Source organism: Budorcas taxicolor, chromosome 5 (genome assembly GCF_023091745.1).
Source record: "Budorcas taxicolor isolate Tak-1 chromosome 5, Takin1.1, whole genome shotgun sequence".
NCBI lineage: Eukaryota > Metazoa > Chordata > Mammalia > Artiodactyla > Bovidae > Budorcas > Budorcas taxicolor.
Window position 1 is genome coordinate 100,917,487 of NC_068914.1, and position 13,255 is coordinate 100,930,741.

The 13,255-nt window shown below is 50.6% G+C and overlaps 1 protein-coding gene across 1 annotated transcript; it reads left to right on the plus strand.

Moving 5' to 3' along the window:
* Nucleotides 1-1,149: 1,149 nt before the first annotated feature.
* LOC128047931 (retinol dehydrogenase 16-like) lies at nucleotides 1,150-5,795 on the plus strand. The gene is made up of 4 exons (XM_052640356.1): nucleotides 1,150-1,462; nucleotides 3,766-4,024; nucleotides 4,874-5,037; nucleotides 5,578-5,795. Exons 1-4 carry the CDS (start codon nucleotides 1,150-1,152, stop codon nucleotides 5,793-5,795), a joined length of 954 nt encoding a protein of 317 aa, XP_052496316.1.
* The last annotated feature ends 7,460 nt before the right edge of the window (nucleotides 5,796-13,255 follow it).

Consider the following 13,255-nt stretch of genomic DNA (forward strand, 5'->3'; position numbering starts at 1 on the left):
TCCTCACCCTTTGGGAAACCCCTGTGAAAGGGTCCTGGTGGTCACCCAGGAAGCAGGCACAGGCTGCTTTCTTCAGGACCATGCTTTCCATTACTGCTGCTGATTGCCACCTGAGGGACGACTTCTTTCAGGAGGCAGTCAGCACCCTGCAGGTGGCAGTGACCACAAGAGGCTGAATCTGTCCTCCTCTCTGTGTATCTCGGCTGCTGGGGTGGGCTCGAGGGGCATCTGTTTCATTGTCAAAGCTGTGGTAAAAGTGGATGGTAGGGAGATGCCCAGAGCACTGACTGGCAGGGGAACACCTGTTAGAGTAGCTTTGCGTGAGTCCTTCCAACACTCGTCCCAGCATCTGGGAGAAGTCTCACCATTGCCTGTGTCCCCTCATTCCCTTCGTGTCTCCTCTCTTTGCCTCACACACCCACACTGCTCTTCTGAACATCTTTCTGGTCCAGAGAGCCACTGTATCAGGAGAAACCTTATTCCCTTTTGCCTTCTCCTTCTAATCCTAGAGAGGCTGAAGGGACTTAGTCTTTCAGGAGGGACTTCTGTGAGCTGAGCCAGAGAGGAAAGCTGGTCAGAGGCTCACCAGCTGCCAAGGTCACACAGCTAGTTGGCAGCAGAGCTGGGCTTTGAAGTCATGTGTGTCTTGATTCCAAGTGTATTCCCATTATATGAATCTTCATTAGAAAAAGCCTCCTGTAATGTAAAATAACCTGGGGGACCCAGGTCACAGGCTTCAGTAAGAAAAAGGGAACCATTTGGTTGTGAACCATGAAATCTGGAATGCAAAACTTCTAATGTGTGTGTGGGTGTGAGGATTGAGAAGGGAGAGGTGGGCAGAGGGAAACAGGGAGGAGTGGGAGGACCAGGAAAGTGAGGCTGGGAAAGGTATTGTCATCCTTAAGGTTTTGTGTTGGAAATGCAATGGTATCGATGAGAAGCGGGCTAAGAATACCAAAAAGCAAGCACTGGGATCGTCGTCAGCAGCACTCACTGAAGAAGGTGAACAGGAAAATCTTGAGACGTCCATGCCAGAGAGTCTGGAGCCTCCATGCCAACCAGCTTGGTGCATGTTCTTAATTCCTCCTGTCTGATCACTAACCAGACCCTATTCACCACAACCTGTGTGTGTCCGTCTCCTGCAAAGCCATGTGGCTGTACCTTGCGGTCCTCGTGGTCCTGTACTACCTCCTGCGCTGGTACCGGGAGAGGCAGGTGGTGAGCCACCTCCGGGACAAGTTCGTTTTCATCACGGGCTGTGACTCGGGCTTCGGGAACCAGCTGGCCAGGCAGCTGGACCTGCAAGGCTTGAGGGTCCTGGCTGCGTGTCTGACGGAGCAAGGGGCGGAGCAGCTGAGGAACCAGACATCAGACAGGCTGCAGACGGTGATCCTGGACGTCACCAAGACAGAGAGCGTCGCTGTGGCCACCGAGTGGGTGAAGGAGCGTGTGGGGGACAGAGGTACCGCCCACATTTCTTGTTTGTTTACTTCTTTTCTGTGTGAGGGGCACTGGTTGTCAGGACCCTGGGGAAGAGTCCAAGGTGTTTTCCTAGACGTGAAGTCCCACCTGCCTTCCTCACCTCACTCAGCTGATCAGACGAGCCTCTTTTAACTCTCACCCCTACCTCCTGACCTTGAGGGTTTGCAGTCTGGGGGAGACATTTCCCTGATGAGACTGTGTCCTTGCAGACTCCCTGTCTGGTATTCCCTCCTGTCTCAACAGAAAGTCTGGGTTTCTTGCTACTGAGTGAACAGGGTGATCAGGGTGGATTTTCTGGAGGAGAGGTGGAGGTGGGGGCTCTGGTTGAAAGGCTGCAAGGGGGTCGGAGGGCAGCACTTGAGCTGGGCTGTGTTCTCAGCACTTGATCATGTTCTTGTTGGTGACCCATAGACATTCCACTTGGCTTTAAATGTCACTTATCTTCAAATAACAATATCGAGTTCTCAGGGCTTGTCTAGGGGAAGTCAAGTAACTACTATGGAGTCACTTTCTCTCTCTGCTTTCTGCTTTTCTCTACTGGTTTTTTTTTTTTTTAAATTCCTACAAATCTGCCTATGTAAACTAGAGATATGCCAAACACTCTAAAAATCTCACCACCCAGAGATAAGGGTTATTAGTGTTTTGACATACATGATCTTATATTTACACATATTTATCCTTTTCTTTCTACTATATAAAAATAAATAGATTTAGAACATGATAAAAATTTCTTCAAAAACATCATAAATTATGACTGAGAAAATACTACACATTAAAATAGCATCACTTACTAAAAAGTATTTCATGGTATGATACATTATTATTTCCTATCTTGTATTCACCATACTCCACAGAAATGATATTTCTGCAAACTTGCTTCTACCCAAGTCCCTACACTATAATCATGTATGGTGATTGTGTCTTTGATAACAGATGATTGGACTGTATTCATTGTACAAGTCAAGCATGTTGCTGAAAAGGGTAGCGACTCAGCTCTCTGTGTGGAACTTCTGGTTCCCTTACCCCAGCAACCTCGAATGCCTGCTGCTGCTGCCATGAGGCCTATGGTTGCTAAAGGTTTACTTTAAAACCTTGGGATTGTGTCTTGGATTCTTGCAAGTGGTTTCCTTTAAGCTGGGTGAATTTGCACCAAGAAGATGAAGCCAGGGTGGCCTCCTGTGTGAGTGGGAGGAGAAGGTGGAGTTTTCTGGGGTAGGGGGTGAACTCTGTGCTCTGGGTGTTAAGAGTAAGGAGAGGCATCCCTGCCCTCCCCCAAAATAGCCCTTGGAATTCTCCAGATTCCTGAGACACATTGCTCAGTATTGAAGTGCAGGTGTTTCAAGCCCAGGTCCTAGAGGTCAATACCAGGTCTGCCACTAAGTTCCTTCAATCCTGAGATCTCAGGTCTGTTTCACCCAACCAATCTGCACTCAGTTACGGTCATCGTTTTTTGTTTTTGTCTTCATCTCTTGATTCCTTTTATCCTCACTTCCCCACCCATCCTCATTGTCTATGTTTCCTCTCTTTTCCTCATACTAACTGTTGAGCACTCAGTCCTGAAGCTGTCAGAAAATCTTGAAAGCTGGGGAATATCTATTAGTGTTCAAAGACACCATTGATAGCTCAGTTGGTAAGGAATCTGCCTGCAATGCAGGAGACCCTGGTTCAATCCCTGGGTCAGGAAGACCCACTGGAGAAGGGAAAGGCTGCCCACTCCAGTCTTCTTGAGCTTCCCTGTGGCTCAGCTAGTAAAGAATCTGCCTGTAATGTGGGAGACCTGGGTTTGATCCCTGGGTTGGGAAGATCCCTGGAGAAGGGAAAGGCTGCCCACTCAGTATTCTGGATTGGAGAATTCCATGGACTCTATAGTCCCTGGGGTCCCTGGGGTCACTAAGAGTTGTACACAACTCACTGACTTTCCCTTTCAAAGACACCATGGACTGTGAAAACCCAAAACTTCACTCTTGAGTTCCAGACTATAGACCCACTAGATTTCCTCAAGCTCAATACCTGCCTTCATCAACACTGGGATACTTCTTCCTTGTCACCAGGCCGTGGGCAGGATGTGAAGACCGAGTCGGGAGGAAGGCACACCTCCTGTCCTCCCACTGCTCACAGGGTCTGGACTCCCCAGACCCCCAGGAGTGTGTTGGTGTCTGCTCCAGCCCCTCCCCTGCAGCCTCTCTCCTAAAGTCCTTCCGGGTTGGAGGGTGAATGGCACTGTGGCTCAGTCCTCTCTCCTGGGACCACACAGTGTTGCCCTCTCATCCTCACTCTTCCCAGGACTCTGGGGTCTGGTGAATAATGCCGGCATTTGCACAATGATGGTACCCAGTCAGTGGCTGACCAAACAGGACTTCATGAGTTGTCTGGAGGTGAACCTGTTGGGAGTGATTGATGTGACCCTGAGTCTGCTGCCCCTGGTGCGGAAGGCGAGGGGCCGTGTGGTCAATGTCTCCAGCGTCATGGGCCGGTTGGCTCTTCTTGGTGGAGGCTACAGCATGTCCAAGTACGGCGTGGAGGCCTTCTCGGACTCCCTCAGGTGATGGTCTGGGAGGGAGGCCCTTCTTTTCTTCTCCACATATTCACTGAGGTAGGGAAGGGGGCAATAGGGGGTGTTCTACAGGGATTTTCATATATCACAGGCCTAATGCATCTTCCTTCTAGGTCCCTCTCACTTACTGTGTATGTCTTTTGATGGGAAGCATGTTCATGTCTTTTGCAACCCCAGTTGGTCCCAGACCTATAGAGTTTGATTCAACTTATTACTGTCATGCAGGAAGGCCCATGGTCAGAAATTATTGGAGGCACAATAATGGATAGTTTTGTCTGTGCAGGCCTTTCATGTGCTCAGCTGCTGTGGTATTTAGGCTCTGGGAGCCCTTGGGGGAAGTGTACCCCTTGAAGCAATTAGTCAAGGGAGCCACGTAGTCAAATCAGTGGTAGAGACCTTTGGTTGCAGAGAGAGGGTGGCTCTGATGTGTGGGAATTCTGTCCACAGGCAGGTGGATGCTCCTTAGAGGACAGAAGGGTTACTGGAGTGAGAGAGGGGAGACTGGGGATGTGGACTATGGAAAGACATAATATACAGACATGGTGATTGATTGGAGTGAGAGGAATAGGAGGAGGCAGCGTTTAAGGGATGCTCTGTAGCACAGTTTGTCAGATGTAGAGCTGATAGGCACAGGGTGTATAATAATTGGGAAAATGGTCAAACTCTATAAAGAAGCAGTAACATCACCATGAGCTTCTCTCCCTGGCTTCTGTGCCTCTCAACTTCTGAGAGCTCCCAGCCCATCTCACCCAGGCCTGTACTGGTGTCTGACTGTCCTTTCATGTTCTGCTTGCACAACCTCTCAAGTCCTTGCCCCTCATCCTGTCTACATTACAGGAGGGAGCTCTCCTACTTCGGAGTGAAGGTGGCTATAATTGAGCCTGGTTACTTCCTGACCAATATGACCCAAGACGAGGCATTTCATGAAAATCTCCAGACAGCATGGAATCGTTCCAGCCCAGAGATCCAGGAACTCTATGGAGACAACTATCTTCCAGACTGTGAGTAAGCTGTGGGCTTTGGAAAAATATTCAGAAATACATCATTAGTAACTCCTCCAGTCTCAATCCTATCCTCCACGCTCTGAGTTACTCACAAAGAGGAGATATGAGCTCATCCCCAGGGTCTCTGTTTGGTCAACTGGTGACAGAAGTGAAGGATCGAGGCTTGGTAGATTTAGAGAACAGTTTCGCTTCGAAACGCTTTTAATTTGGAAAGGAGACTGATGCCACAGAGGGATACATCCCTGGAATCATGGCAAGCTTGTGTTAGTACCTCCCTTTTTCAGGTGCCTCTGTTTCTAGGGTGGGTAGAGACCTCCAGTATGTAGTATTTGTATTCCTTGGAAAGGTACTAGAGGGCACTAACTTAGTGTTGAAGTGTATTTTTTGCAAAGTGCTAGGACATATTGCAGTGAAATATACTGATATGATATGGACCATGATTTTGGAAGAGAACAGAATTTGGGGGAAGTCAAGTTGAGCTGGAAGTGGGAGGGCTGGAAAATGGGAATAACTAGGATGGTGTCTCCTTCTGGACAGTAATGAAGATGTCGGATTTTCTGAAGGCACCGTGGGCTGGAAATCTGTCCTTGGTGACCAACTGCATGGAACACGCCCTGACCGCCTGCCATCCCCGCAGCAGATACTCAGCTGGTTGGGACGCCAAGTTCCTCTATCTCCCCATGAGCTATATGCCCAGCTTCCTGGTGGATCTCATGATGTATTGGAATTACCCCAAGCCTGCTAAGGCCCTGTAATCCAAGAGTGGGGTGCGTGATAGGCAGGAGTTGGGTTGTGGGTGGGGAGAGGATACATGGAGGGAGGAAAATAGAATGGAGAGGGGGATTCTCACGGAGCCAGAACACACATTCCGCCTCACTCCTCACCCAATCCCTAGGCTTTGTTTGGCTCATTGCTTAGGACTCTAAGAAATTAGGAAGAAAGAGACATATTGTGCTTGAGGAACTGGGGTCAGATGCTCACGTCTTCATTCTGTCCCTTGTGCGTTATGACACACATTATCTGTGAAAAGCCGTACTGTGGGGAGGACATGAAACAATGGGGCTTTCGGTCCCCTGTGCTTTGGCTCTGTCCACCTCTTCAGATGAATCTTTCCCATGTTCTGTCTCCCTCTTCCCCAGGATGGAAATGATGGGCAGGGGGATAAAAGCCCCTCTTCACTGAAGGTGTCTATTGACAGCGGAGGGTGTCCATCTGCCTGATCCAATAGCCTGGGTGCCAATTTGGTGGCCTTGGCAGGTTTGGGCACATAAACCAGGTTTTGATCCATCTTGGAAACAAGAATTTCCATGGATTATTTTTTCCCTAAAATTTCATTTGAAAAGTTCACCTACTAGAATGCATGCTAGGGCTTCATGGTTAAACTGAAGGCACTTGATTTTCAAATTATTATTTATGACACACACTAATAGTACTAGTCTCAGCAAACCAAATGAAATCAAATAAAGCATCATTGATTCACTTTATGTCTTCAGAGGGTGTGTTCAGAAGGTTTGGAATCACCCCCTGGAATCCTTTCCGGAATGTCAAGAGGGCTTGTGAGGTTATAAAGCCCTGACCCCCGTTGCTGGTCCCACAAGGGGTTGGGGGATGCGGGGCTGCACTGAGATGGGTTCCATGGCCACCCATTTGATCTGTGACACAAGGGCTCTAACTCAGACAAGGCTGAACAACAAATGCATTGAGAATGAAGTGCAGTGCACACCAGCTGAGTCTTCAGGCTGGGCCCTCAGCGGATTCCCGTCCTCCTCCTTCCAGGCTGCCTTCTTTGGGGGTGGAGCCAGGTCTGGCATGATGGGTGTGAGCAGGAGCTGGAACCCATGCCAGAGACCTCGCAGCAGCCACAAGGCAGCCTCCCTCCTCCACCCCTTGGCCATGCTGGTGGTTTTGGAGAACAAGCTCAGTGGCTCCCCAACCCTAATACCATCTCCATGCCAGAATCAGACCCTTAGGACATGAAGACAGGACTTGTCTGTCCATTTTGAGAATGAAATGTGGGCCAGCTGCAACTCCCAGGATCAAAGATGAAGAGATTTTAGTCAGTGAGTCTCTCTGACAGGGTGGGCCCTGAAAGATGTCTTCTTGTGGGCTCTGCAGCTCCAAGGTGAGTGAGAGTTATCCCAGCCTCCTGTCTCGGGTCCCTGCTGATCTTCCTGTGGTCTTCCCCACTTGGAATGTAGTGTGGAGCTCCTGACAAGCCCCAAACCCACACTGTAACTTTCAGGATTCACAAAACAGAGGCAGATGCCCTGAGGGCTGGCACCAGTCTGCTGCCTGGCCCTGTGAGAATTTATGGTTGATGCTTTCAAGGTCACTGAGGAAAAAAAAAAAGTCTTGTTACTTTGAGTAAAGAAACCACAATCTTCTCTCAGCCGGGTTAGTGTTTGTATAAGACTTGCATGTCCCCCCAGCTTCCTGACAGTTTCCAGGGCACCATCCTCCATCCTGGCCTTCTTCCTCCTCAACTTTTGGGGAGTCCCTGTCAGAGGGTCCTGCTGGTCACCCAGGAAGCCGGCAGAGGCTGCTTTCTTTAGGACCATCCTTTCCATTACTGCTGCCAACTCCCTGCTGAGGGACAACTCCTTTCAGGAAGACGATCAGCTTCCTGCAGGTGAAGTGACCACTCAAGGCTGAATGCGTCTTCCTCTGTGTTTGTTGGCTGCTGGGATGGGTTTCAGGAGCATCTGAGCCTCTGCGTCCTTGGGGAAGCCTCTCCTTCCACCCAGGACCTGTAGTCTTTCCTGACTCGGCAGTCAGAGCTGTGATAAACGTGGATGGTGAGGAGATGCCCAGGACACTGACCCCAGCTCCTTCTGTCCCTGCCCCTCTCACCAGCTCCATGCCCCTCGTGGTCCAGCCCCATTCCTGGATGGTATTCTCCCCCTCCGCATGGACCCCCTCTCTGCCTAGCCATTCTGAGGTCCAGTCTCAGGACCTTTCTTCAGTCTCCTGCGCGGTTAGCTCTCTCCTCCTCTCCACCCCCTCATACAAATAAGCTGATTCTGTTCCAGTCACTGCGGTTTACTGACCTCCCTACTGATGACCCCATCCCATGCGTCCATGGGCGCTAAGTTGCCTCAGTGTTTGGCTCTCTGCAATCCCATGGACTGCAGCCCACCAGGCTCCCCTGTCCCTGAGTTTCACCGGGCAAGAATACTGGAGTGGCTTGCCTTGCCCTCCTCCACAGGATCTCTCCGAATCAGGGATCAAAACCACGTCTCCTATGTTTCTTGCTTTGGCAGGCAGGTTTTTTACCATTAGGGCCACCTGGGAAGCCCACCCCATCCCATAAAAAAATAAAAAAGTTGTTCAGTCGTGTTTGACTCTTTGCGACCCCTGGACTATACACTCCATGGAATTCTCCACGCCAAAATACTAGAGTGAGTAGCCTTTCCCTTCTCCAGAGGATCTTCCCATCCCAGGGATCAAACCCAGGTTTCTCGCATTGCAGGCAGATTCTTTCCAGCTGAACCACAAGGGAAGCCCACCCTGACCCCTGGTCCCTGTGAAACCAGGCTTTTCCATCAGTCTTTTCTCCATGTCAGAGTGGTCTGGTTGCTGGGTGTGGTACTTGGCAGGGCAGAGTCTATGCAGAGTGTGTAGAGGGTGATGGAGCTTGGCACCCAAGCCTGTGAGCAGGGAATCTTCATGGAATGAAAGGGGAACAATTGTTAGAGCAGCTTCGTTTGAGTCTTTTCACCTCCCATCCCAGCATCTGGGAGAAGTCTCCCCATTGCCTGTGTCCCCTCATTCCCTTCGTGTCCCCTCTCTTTGCCTCAGTCACCCCCACTGCTCTTCTGAACACCTTTTGGGTCCAGAGAACTGTTGTATCAGGAGAGCCTTATTCTCTTTTGCCTTCTTCTTCTAATCCTAGAGAGGCTGAGGGGACTTAGTCTTTCAGGAGGGAATTCTGTGAGCTGAGCCAGAGGAGGAAACCAGGTCAGAGGCTAAGCCAGCTGCCCGGGGCACACAGCTAGTTGGCAGGAGAACTGGGCTTTAAAGCCACGTGTGTGTGTGTCTAGATTCCAGGTGTGTTCCCTTTGTAAGAAACTCCACTAGATTTGGGAGACCGAGATTTGAGACTTAACCAGGAAAAAGGACAAAGATAATTGTGAACCATGAAACCTGGGATGCAAGGGTCTAATGTGTGTGTTTGTATGGGGGAGGGGGAATTTAGAGGGAAGAGGTGGGCAGAGGGAAACAGGGAGGAGTGCGAGGACCAGGAAAGTGAGGTTGGGAAAGTATTGTCATCCTTAAAAGTTTGTGTTTGAAATGCAATGGTATCAATGAGAAGTGGGTTATATGTACCAAGAAACAAGACTGGGATCAGAGTCAGTCATGCTCACTGAAGAAGGTGAATAAGAAAATCTTGAGAACTCCATGCCAGAGAGTCTGGAAGTTGACTGGGCAACCAACTTGGTGCATGTTCTTAATTCCTCCTCTCTGGTCAATAGCCAGATTCTATTTCACCCCAGCCTGTGTGTGTCTGTCCCCTGCAAAGCCATGTGGCTGTACCTGGTGGTCCTGGTGGGCCTTTACTAACTCTTCGGCTGTTACCAGGAGAGGCAGGTGGTGAGCCACCTCCAAGAAAAGTTCATCTTCATAACGGGGTGTGACTCGGGCTTTGGGAAACTGCTGGCTGAGCAGCTGGACCTGCGAGGCTTGAAGTTCCTGGCTGCGTGTCTGTCTGAGTAGGGGCCCTAGCAGCTGAGGAATTAGACATCAGACAGGCTGCAGACGGTGTACCTGGACCAAGTCACCAAGACTGAGAGCGTCGCTGCGGCCACTGAGTGGGTGCAGGAGAGTGTGGGGGTAAGAGAGACCTCCCACATTGTGAGGGTAGACCCGGTGTTAGCTCCCTGGGGAAGAGTCCAAGGTGTTTTCCTGGACGTGAAGTCCCACCTGCCTTCTTCACCTCACCCAGCTGACCACACGTTTACCCAGGCCCGGTGACTGTGACCACGGCCTTGGGCAGTGGTGGGTGTGTATCTGTGAGACTAAGTCAGGTGACCTCGCGGACGTGTAGGGGTGCATGGGGTGACCTGAGGAGGGTCTGAAGAAGGCAGTGAGGTCATCCCTTTGTCTGCAGAAGTGAGGGGCTAATGTGTCTTTCTGGGGCTTACCGTGTGACCTGGATCCCAGGATTAGCACAAGGATGGGCAAACAAGGAGAGGTCTGTAAGGGAGAGGCAGGGCCCAAACCCTTCCCTGGGGACATGTAGCCTCTCTCTCACCAGAAGCCTCCCTGCGGTCCTCCTGCCATCCCCTCCTGTAGAATCACTACCCTCCATCCTTTGCCACCTGCCAGGTCCCCCAGCCCAGATCCCCTTCCCCCACCCTCCAGTGGAGGAGCGTGAGAGTCACTTCTGGAGCCCGGTCTTATGTTTTCTGCTAACGCTTACTGAGCACCTACTGTGTGCAGGGCAGGAATTCCCCTGGTGTCCCAGTGCTTCCAGAGACCCTTGTTCTCTGTGTGTCCTCTGCTGTCATGATGGTCTGAGTATGGACTCAGTGGAGAAGGTATTTGTACAGTCATACAGATACCTGGGCTGAGGGCAAATTGGAGTGGGAGGGACTTCTCCAAGAGTCAACTAAAAAACTGAAACTTTATCTCTTTTTGTTCAAAACTGAGATTATGGCATGTTTACAGGAACCTTATGTTATGGAACAATATCACAATTTTCAAGCAAACAGAGAACGAGGTCAGATGCTGATGGCCCCTGAAACTCAAACCTGTTTTAAAGGCTTGGTGTCGGAGAGGGGACTGCTGAAGAGATGAATGTGACCGGGAGGATCCTCAAGGATCTCTGAATCCTTCAGGCTGTGGTGTGTCAGCCCCTCAAGGTCGATCCACGTTCTCCTCTTCAATGCAAATCTAGGGCTTCTTGCTTGATTTGAAGACCCTATGTTTTCATATTTTTATTTACACACACACACCGCCAGACCTACCAAACCAACTGAAATCAAGTAAAGCATCACTAATTCACTTTATGCCCTGAGGGTTTGTGTTCAGGAGGTCTGGACTCATCTCCAGCAATCCTCTACAGAATGTCAGAGGACTTGTGAGGTTACAAACCCTGACTCTCCTTGCTGGTCCTACAAGGGGTTGGGGAACTCAGGGTTGCACTGAGATAAGTTCCATGGCCAACTCTGGGGACTGTGACTCATCGTCCCCAACTCAGACAAGGCAGAACAACAAATGCACTGGAAAAAAGGTGCAGGGCACACCAGCTCACATTCTCAGCCTGGACCCTCAGCAGAGCCCCATTCCTGCTTTTTCCAGGCCACCTTCCTTGAGGTGGGAGCTAGGTCTGCTCTGATGGACGTATGCAGGGGCAGGAACCCATGCTATGAAGATCCACAGGAGTGCCAAAGGGAAGGTGCTGTCACTCTTTCCCTGGGCTGTCCTGGCCGTTGTGAGTTGCCTGTGGTCAGTGACTCCCCAACCCCTCCAATCACCTTAACACACTGACCTATCTCCACATTTTAGAGTCTCCACTTCAGACAGTGGAGCTGGAAACAAGCTTGCACAGTTTGCCCTCACTCCCTACCCCTTCCTGCTCCCCTATTACCTAACCTCCACCTGCTCAGAGGACGTGTCCTGGGTGTAGAACAGGCAGTGGGTAGAGGGTGGCCTTAGCTTGACAGTGCTCCCCGCTGAGATGCTCTGAGGCTACACCAAGGGGTATGTGCGTCAACTCTGGGTCACATGCGGGTCAGGTGTTTGGACCTGGAATCTGGCCAAACTACCCCTCCAAGGACATAAGATGCAGAGACTTTTGTCAGTGAGTCTCCCTAACAGAATTGTGCCTGAGAGATTTCTTGTTCTGGCCCCTCCGATTCCAGGTGAGTGTCACCCCAGCCCCTGCCTCTTACTGCTCTCTGCTGACTTGCTTGTCATTGTACCCACCTGGAACAGGAGTTTGAAGCTCCTGAGACCCCAGAAGTCATCATATGAATTTCAAGACTCACAAAAGGGAAGCTGATGATGTGAGGACTGGAAAGAGGCTGCTGTATGGACCTGTGGGAATTTATGGTGAAGGAATTCATGGTCAGAGAAAAAAAATCTTCAGTTTTTTTTCCAAGTAAAGAAACCACAACCTTTGTCTTTAACAGGGTTAGTGTTTGTAAAAGACTTGCATGTCCCCTTGGCTTCCTGACAGTTTCCAGGGCACCATCCTCCACCCTGGCCTTGTTCTTCCTCACCCTTTGGGGAATCCCTGTAGGAGGGTCCTGCTGGTCACCCAGGAAGCAGGCACAAGCTGCTTTCTGCAGGATGATCCTTTCCATTACTGCTGCAGATGGCCACCTGAGGGACAACTCCTTTCAGGAGGCAGTCAGCACCCTGCAGGTGGCTGTGACCACTAGAGGCTGAATCTGTCCTCCTCTCTGTGTATCTTGACTGCTGGGGTGGGCTCCAGGGGCATTTGAACCTCTGTGTCACTGGGGAATCCTCTCCTTCCACCCAGTGCCCATTGTCTTTCCTGATCTGGAGTCAGAGCTGTGATAAACATGGATGGTGAGGAGATGTCCAGGGCACTGACCCCGGCTCCTTCTGCCCCTGCCTCGCTCACCAGCTCAGTGCCCCTGGTGGTCCAGCCCCGTTACTGAATAGTATCCTCCCCATCTCTGTGAACCCCCTGCATGCACAGCTGCTCTGGGGTCCAGTCTCCGGTCCTTTCTTCAGTCTCCTGAGCAGGCAGCTCGTTCCTCCTCTCCACCATAACCTCCATACAAATTTAACTAATTCCTTTCCAATTATTGAACTCCCTGCTTGGTGGAGTTAGCATTCCAATTAATGATATGACATCAAGGTTCAATTCAGGCTTTTCTCTATGTCTGGGTGGTCTGAATGTTGTCCGTGGTGCCTGGCAGGGCAGGGTCTAACCGCACAAGGAAAGAGAGCAATGGAACCCAGCATCCAGGTATGTGGACAGAACATCTTCTTGGAGTGAAAGGGGAACATCTGTTAGAGCAGCTTTGCGTGAGTCCTTCCAACACCCGTCCCAGCATCTGGGAGAAGTCTCACCATTGCCTGTGTCCCCTCATTCCCTTCGTGTCTCCTCTCTTTGCCTCACACACCCACACTGCTCTTCTGAACATCTTTCTGGTCCAGAGAGCCACTGTATCAGGAGAAACCTTATTCCCTTTTGCCTTCTCCTTCTAATCCTAGAGAGGCTGAGGGGACTTCTGTGAGC

Bases quoted from the DNA above. Each gene is read 5' to 3' on its own strand.
- LOC128047931 (XM_052640356.1), top strand. From the start codon at position 1,150: ATGTGGCTGTACCTTGCGGTCCTCGTGGTCCTGTACTACCTCCTGCGC. The intron at 1,463-3,765 runs GTACCGCCCACA...CACTCTTCCCAG, and splicing joins GGAGCGTGTGGGGGACAGAG to GACTCTGGGGTCTGGTGAAT. The intron at 5,038-5,577 runs GTGAGTAAGCTG...CCTTCTGGACAG, and splicing joins AGACAACTATCTTCCAGACT to TAATGAAGATGTCGGATTTT.